The 7981-nt window shown below is 29.8% G+C and overlaps 1 protein-coding gene across 1 annotated transcript; it reads left to right on the forward strand.

Moving 5' to 3' along the window:
• Positions 1-225: 225 nt before the first annotated feature.
• HELRODRAFT_74951 (hypothetical protein) lies at positions 226-2699 on the forward strand (the record flags this gene model as incomplete). Its single annotated transcript, XM_009015262.1, has 3 exons — positions 226-322; positions 918-1065; positions 2426-2699. Coding segments are annotated over 3 exons (519 nt in total), but the record flags the coding sequence as incomplete, so codon positions are not given.
• Between the last annotated feature and the right edge of the window lie 5282 nt (positions 2700-7981).

Below are 7981 nucleotides of genomic sequence, written 5' to 3' on the forward strand. Positions count from 1 at the left end.
TTTGTAACATTTTATTATCTAAAATAAAGTCAACCAAAATTAACAAACGTAGTTTGAAAATAAGTAACAAACATTTGAGAAATATTTGGCATAAATAAATGAAATTAGTGGGAACAAAGAACAAAAGAGGCAATGAGAACAAGATGAAACACTAAAATATTAGTTTAAACTTTAGACGCATGAAAATGCAACAATTGATTTACAAACAACGGCAAATCAACAAAGGTGTTTCAAAGACGGTTGGACGGCAGCGTCGATTTCTTCAGAACTTGGAACGAATATTCTGATGGATTTGGAAACTTGAACGGAGAATTTTGGCTTGGTTTAACAAAATATTTTATTTGAAAACTGATTATTTGTTTATATATTTATTCATTTACTTATTTATACTCAGTGAGTCGGACTCAGAGTTGGAATTTTTTTTGAGAGACCAAAGTCGAAATTTTTTTATCTAATTCCGGAAAACGTTATGAATTTTACAAAATTTTTAATTTTTATTCTGAAAATTTGTTTAATATCTTGTTCTTTAGAAGACAAATATGTTTAGCCATAAAATTCATTTTTAATACTCAAAGAAAAGCTAAAAATGTTAATAAAATCACGTAATTTTGTTTCGGTATGTTTTAAATTAAAACATAACAAAAAAGTAATTTTACTAAGAAAAACAATTATGTTGACTGGTTTGAAGTGTTTTTTAAAATATTTTCTATTTAGTAATGATAATAAAGCACGATGCAAAAATGGGAAATTTTTTCTGAGAGTCAAAACCAGAGTTGGAATCGGGAGTCAGAATTTTATGAGGGGCCGGAGTCGGATAATTTTCAATCGACTCCAACGCTCCGTATACACCTGTGCTTTAAAGTATTTAACGTAAGTTGTGTTTTTTCTTATAAATATTATTTCTAAACAACGAACAGGCAATCGTCTGATAAATGAAATAACAACACAACGTTCGTACAAGATGAAAGCTGAGGCAGTGGCGTTTGACGGCTCAACATTTCATGTCTTCCACACGCAGTTCTATTTGGACTCTCAAGTCAACAACTACACAATAAGATTTGATGTGTGCTACGGAAATATTTGTAAGTTTACACAACTTTTGAAGTATTTACAATTGATAATAAGTCCCAATTTGTTTATAATGTTTAAAACAATTTTGAGTAGCAAGAAAATTTATTTCTTATTACATAATATGCCACATATATGTTAGACCGTAAAATAAAGTATTGCGATGAACTTTTCGAATTATAGCGAAGCGATTCAATTCATCCGCTTATTAATAAAACTTTCATCTCACTTTTTATGAAATTGCGTCGACAGAATCAATGGATAAATTTTAAAAAGGTAATGAGCGTCAATCAAATAAGTAAAATTTGAATTTGGTCAGACAAATGAATCTAGTTAACATGATGTTTAGGAAATGTCAGTAAACCATATTAAAAGAAAACATCATTTAAACAAAAAAGCAAAAGCCTATTGTTGAGCTGACTCCGAGAGATAAACATTGACTACTCTCATTTTCAACTGAATTTTTTTTAAAATTTAGAGTAATAATTAAACTTATGAATATAAAATAATTTTTTTTTTCATTAAATAATTTTATTTGCTATAAACATGCGTTAACCTGCCATGCTGTTCATTAAATTTTTATTTGATGCCATATGATTTTGACAATCAAGAAAGATCTTTTTAAATCTTTTACAATTTTGGTTTATGAAGGGCTAATAAATTCAAAAAATTATAAAAAAAATTTAATCGTTTCAAAATCACAATGTTGCAGTGGGATAACAATTTTCCATCTCCAACATCCAATCTAAATGTATCCAACACCAGATTCATATTAGTTGAATGTAGAATAGAAAAACGTCTATCATAAAAAAAGTCAATAATTATTAGAGTCAGTGGCTAAACCAAATACTCACCGTTACAATTAACAGATTTATCTTGAATAAAATTCATAAAATAAAAAAAAAATTAACAGGTTGTAAATTAAATAAATTTCTTAAAACGTATGTACTCCATTTTGCTTTACAAACTTATTTGCAGTTTTTGTCCATCAAATGTTTCGAAGTTTTGCAATGTTTCATTTGATCGTCTGCACGTACACTTCAGATGGAAATTGGTACTGCGAGTCTTTATTTTAGCTTCTGTAATGATTTGTTTGATGTCTTGCATGATCATTGCTGCCTAGGTTAGACCACGACTTGCCATTATTTGTATCAATTAGCTTTCAAGTGATCAAAAACAACAAATTGCCATTATCATAGAAATCAAAAATCTTGGGTGACTCAAATATATGCAAATAAATGCAAAATTGCAATTAAGTTAAGTCTTAGATCAAACATTCGGTTGCTATCTTTAAAAATTACTGTTTTTCAAAGAATAAAAAGTGATATTGGATATTTGTTGAAATTTAAAAAATGAGGAAAGTAAATAATAATACTTCAGCAACAGGTGTGGCACCAAAGAATTATCCATTTTCAACGTGGGATCGAGATAACGACATCTACGCTGGAAATTGTGCTCAGTCCTTCTTGGGAGCTTGGTGGTACACTTCCTGCCACGGATGCAACTTTAATGGATTTTATTATCCTGGAGGCAACCACAGTCAACATTATGCATCTGGAGTGGACTGGTCACCGTTCAAGGGACAGTACGAGTCCATGAAAGCAACGTGGATGATGATAAGTAGGATGTGACCTAATGATTAATATTAATTTATTTTGTGACGTTTTTCAATTATCATAATATATCATTCCAAACCTTTTTACAACTTTTTGGAATTTATGATTTTATAATCATTTTGGCAACAATTTTACGAACATTTTTGGAATTTTCAAACAGTTTAATTATGAAATAAAGAAGCCTTGAAAATTATAAATTTTCTAGTACTTTGTCAACATTACATATAGTTAGCTAACAGCTAAACATAAAAAAAAACTAAAGGGAAAGATTAAAAGTATGTATGTATGTGTAGGTGTGTTGTATGTGTTTGTGTGTATTTGTGTATGTAAATATCATCATAATCATAGTCCTAATTATTTTAATTGTAATATCATCATCATCTTTGAAGCTAATCACATTATATCAAAATGATTGTAAATCAAAACAATGGATTAACTGGTTGGCTAACCGATGTATTGAACTGATAATAAAAATTAATTGTTCAAAATTGTAACTAAATTTAACGACAAAGTTCAATTCAACAGCGACCCATAATATGGTCATCTACCAAGATGGTAACCATCATCATCACCTTTTTATTTTATTACTCATAGTTGTAATGAAGTAAACTATCGAGAAATAATTGCTTTGTTTGGCACCTCAATTAAATAGTTAGATTTAATAATTGCTTTGTTTGGCACTTCAATTAAATAGTTAGATTGAATGCGCCAGTCACTTTGTTGCACATAGATCCTCGACAAAAATGCTCGCATACAAAAAAATATAAAGGGTTGACAAAGGGTGATTCAAACGTTAACTTACCACTTAATTATCTTTGTTGGAAAAATTTAAGGATAGGTATAATGGGAGGATCGAACTGCATTTGCAAATCAATTCTTATTTGTTGCATTGCAGCTGAAACCCCAGAGAAAAATTTCGAATAAAAATTGTGTCTGAGAATTTTCAGCTCATTTTTAACTTTTCCCCAAAAAGTAATTTGTTGCTAAGCAGTTAAAAAAATATTTATTGAGTTAATTTTTCACTGAAATAATAACGAGGAAGATGCTCAAGAAAGCGAGTGCCATGTATTTGAGGCCTGATTTCCAAGCAGATAGACTAAAATAAAATAAAAAGCTAAACACATTGGAAGAGGCATCCGTCTTGGAAGACCCTGAACCTTTTCCTTCCAGTGAATGGTGCCCTACCTCACCGAGCAACTTTAACCTGCTTGCCAACAATTTTCACTAAAATGATCCAAAGACAGGCAGAAGACTTTGTTGAACCTGGATAGGCCGATGGCGAACAATTGTATCATAGCAGCTAAAATTTGTTTTGATGCTGTAGAGGAGGAAGAAGCGGAGGAAGGTGCAAGCGGAAGTCGCAAAGTTATAAAACTTGCTGATAAATTAGAACAAAGTTTACTTCAAACAATGGAAGAAATGAAACTCCAACAAAAACCCAGACCGAAAAAGATTAAACAACAAATAAACCAATTTGAAGAACCAATGCACAAGGCTAAAAGAAGACGGTGAGAAAAAAGGCAAATGGAACACCCCTAGTCTGAACAAGAGATGGTGCATCACCACCCACATCAGAGTATTTCCATTGGTGTTCAGCCAATCATGAAAAAACCCAAAATGTGTTCTTTGTGGAATAACAAGAATCCTGTCCGTAGGGTGTTGTGAGGTGGATGGCTGCACTTGCTTTTTGTTTTAAAAATTATTTATCTTTTTATTTTTTCTCTATTTTTAACTTGCACTAAAGTTTTTTTATTGATTGATTGATTGATTCATTCATTTATATGTCTTTTTTCCGTTAAGGCAATAAAATCAAAAGGGATTGCAATCTCATCAGCCAATAATTTCAACATGTCCTGTTTATTTACAACAACACGACAGTTCATGCTTAGTATTTTAGAATGATTTTCAACATCATGTGTTAAGCAAAACCTGATAAAAGTCTCAGGACAAAAATGGCGACAATTTTGTAGAGAAAATTTGAAAAGCAAGATTGGTCGTGAAAATGTATTTATATACAAATCATTTGTGCCAGCCATTGTGTATATTGATCATCGTCTAAGAAATATTTTCAGGCTCAATTCTCGTCAAAATCATTTTAATTATTTGTGATAGCTATTTTTTCAAAACGCTCACTAATTTCACTCATCAAAAGATTTGAGCCGGAATTTTTCGACTGAATCCCATCTTCAACAGGCTTCGTTGTTGGGGTTTTATCTGTAGCTAGTGGTTGAACGATTAAATGATTCAGATGACCACACTCGCATTTTGTTTTTAAATGATTTTTCTTTCTATTTATTTTATTCTATAATTAACTTGAACATAATTTATTTATTGATTCATCTTCTCTAATTATTTATTAATTTGATTTTATTGTAGTCGAAGCTCATATAATTTATTACATTATATATATATTATGGTAATAATAGAAATATATATTAATTCTATTATTACCATTATTATTATTATTTACAGTAGTTTAATTAGTTAACAAATAAGTTTTGATCGTTCCTAGTTGTTGTGGTCGCGTGTGTTTAGTGATATATTTATATAAAAAAATTTTGTTAGGAATTGAGTCATAGTGCATGAAATCGAAGTTATGTTCGATCAATCATTCAATCAATTTGTCCACAGGGTTGGCGTGGCATGGCGCAAATATGGTTGAGGTACATTGCTTGCTGTTCTGATGTCTAGCCGAAAGGAATCGAGCAACGATAAAAATTAAGTTAATGAAAAATGTTTTCTGACAATATTTTTTCAACAATGCTGAAGAAAAGTATTGTTGAAGAACAATGCATCGATTCACATGACAACAAATAATTCCATTTGCTGGATGACTTCACACAATGAACACATTTGTCGCAGCAGCGTACAATAAAATACAATTTTTCGATTAAAATAAGACCAATCTATTACAATGAATAAAGAACAAATCATATCTTATTTTTTCTTTTGAATAATTTTTTCAATCGTCAATCATTTCATACCATTATCAATTGCATTAGCATTGCTATCAATGAAATTATATGGAAAAAATGAATATCAATGAAAAAATAATTTAAATATTACAATTGTAATTTATATCGAAATTACTTTTTAAGTAATTGGTAATTTGTAATTTCATCTTTTATGTAATTTGGTAATTTCAAAGTAATTTCAAATTACATTTTGACTAAAAAATATAGTTTATATGTGAGTGAACAGATATACTTACACAAATTATTATAATTGTAATTATTACTATTGAAAATTTTTTTTTCTTGAAATTCTAAAAAAAATTTTAAATTCCAAAATTTTATTTGATTAAAAATTTCATTTGCTACTTTGCAGTTTTATGGTCACATGACGTTTTTGACGCTTCTTTTTTTCTTACTTTCTTTCTTCCCTTCTTCCTTTCTTTCCTTCTTTCTTCAGTCGTTCATTAAACGATAGAACAAATTGTTGATCGAAAGAAAGTAAATTAATAAAAGAATATGAAAATGACATCAAAGAATATGCAAAATCAAAAGTAGTGGTGAATAGTGTCTTTCTTTCTTCAGTCATTCGTTGAATGAGTGATTAGATTGTTGATAGAAAGAAAGTAACTTAATAAATAAATATGAAAATGACATCAAAGAATATCAGCGCAATGAAAACTCAATGTTTAAATAACTTCAAAGAAAATTTTTTTTCTTCATTTATTAAAAACTGGTTTGATGTAATTTAATTTCATGTAATTTGAAATTAGTAATTTGTAATTAGTAATTTAACTTTTTTATTAAATGTAATTTGTAATTGGTATCGAAATAACAAAAGTTAGAATTTTTTGTAATTTGTGTCGAAATTCTTTGAAAAAGATACGAGAATTAGAGGAATTTTTATTCAATGTAAAATATCATTCATTTAAAAAACGAAATCCAAAATAATTTCCTCCATTAGCTAATCCACATAATTCATTAATTATAGCAAAAATATTTGACGGTAATAAAATGCAGCAGAAATTTCTCACTTAATAATTTGCAGCAAGTATTAGCAAAAATCTTTCTTTAATTAAATTATGAACGCTCTAGGAAATGGTATTGGTATGATGAGTTATAACATGCATCTGTGTAGTGTGTATGTATGTTAGTGAGAGATTGAAGCAGGAAGTGAATGCGTGGTGGTGAAGAAGAATGCAATTTTCTTTCCAAGGTGTTCATAAAATTTTGCTACTGATTTTTTTCCATGTGAAATTATTATTTTGAAAGACTAAAATTTGGAAAATGATCAGTCCTAAAATAATGTTAGCCTTGATGTGGCTCAAAATGTTTTATTTGGCTACACCTGAAAAAACAAGCAGCAGTCTATTCATAGGATGTCGCAACAGATACAATGAGGTTCTTTGTAGCACTGATGAACCAGATTTGATAGTAACAAATGTTGAGAGTGTCACCAAATGTTCTGCTCATTGTGCTGGATTTGATGGCAATCAGTTGGAACTGTGTAGGACATCATCATCAGCATCATCTCCTCCATTCAACTCCACGTTGTATCCAAACATCACATACCACAGAATCAATTCAGAGCTCTATTCATATAAGATGCACGATTTGCACTTCAACACATCCATCCTGCCTCCATTCTTCCCTCCAGCAAACGCTTGTGATGCTTTCAATTATTTCAGCACATCTGCACTCTGCTACTTGTACGCTCCACGAACTTCCTACAACGCCAGCGCCAGTAATGCTACTCAGTGCTCCTTCTATCAAGTTAACACATTATTTGTTTATTGATTCATAAATATCTAAATAACTCCGTACAGAAATTGATTTCAAAATATAAATAAATAAAAACGAAATAATTCATTAAGCACTATATTACTTAATTGCTTTTAACATTCAGAAAATTAAAAACTCGAGATCGATGTGCCAACTAAAAGGTATTTTTTGATTTTTTTCACAATTTACAGAGCAATTAAAGTTTTTTTTAACCATTTTTCAGTTTTACAATGTTGTTATCGTAGATGTTAATTAATCAGTTGAAATGAAACATAGGGGATTGCGTCAACTTGTGTTTAAAATAATTAGATTAGTTTTTTTTTCTCGCCGATCACACTTAGTAGATAGATGCTGATGATTGTATCTTTAGCAGAAACACTAAACAACAAAACGTAAGCTAAAACTGAATCAGTTAGTTATAAACAATCGCAATTTACTTAAATGTTAAAAGTTGCGGAAAATTTCACTTAACCTAGAATATGAGTTCCGTTTAACATCAATTTGACAGCGACCGATTTTTATTGAAGAGCAGTTTTTCATCGGAATTAGTGGCAGTTTAAAATA

The sequence above is a fragment of the Helobdella robusta genome (assembly GCF_000326865.2).
Source record: "Helobdella robusta unplaced genomic scaffold HELROscaffold_15, whole genome shotgun sequence".
NCBI lineage: Eukaryota > Metazoa > Annelida > Clitellata > Rhynchobdellida > Glossiphoniidae > Helobdella > Helobdella robusta.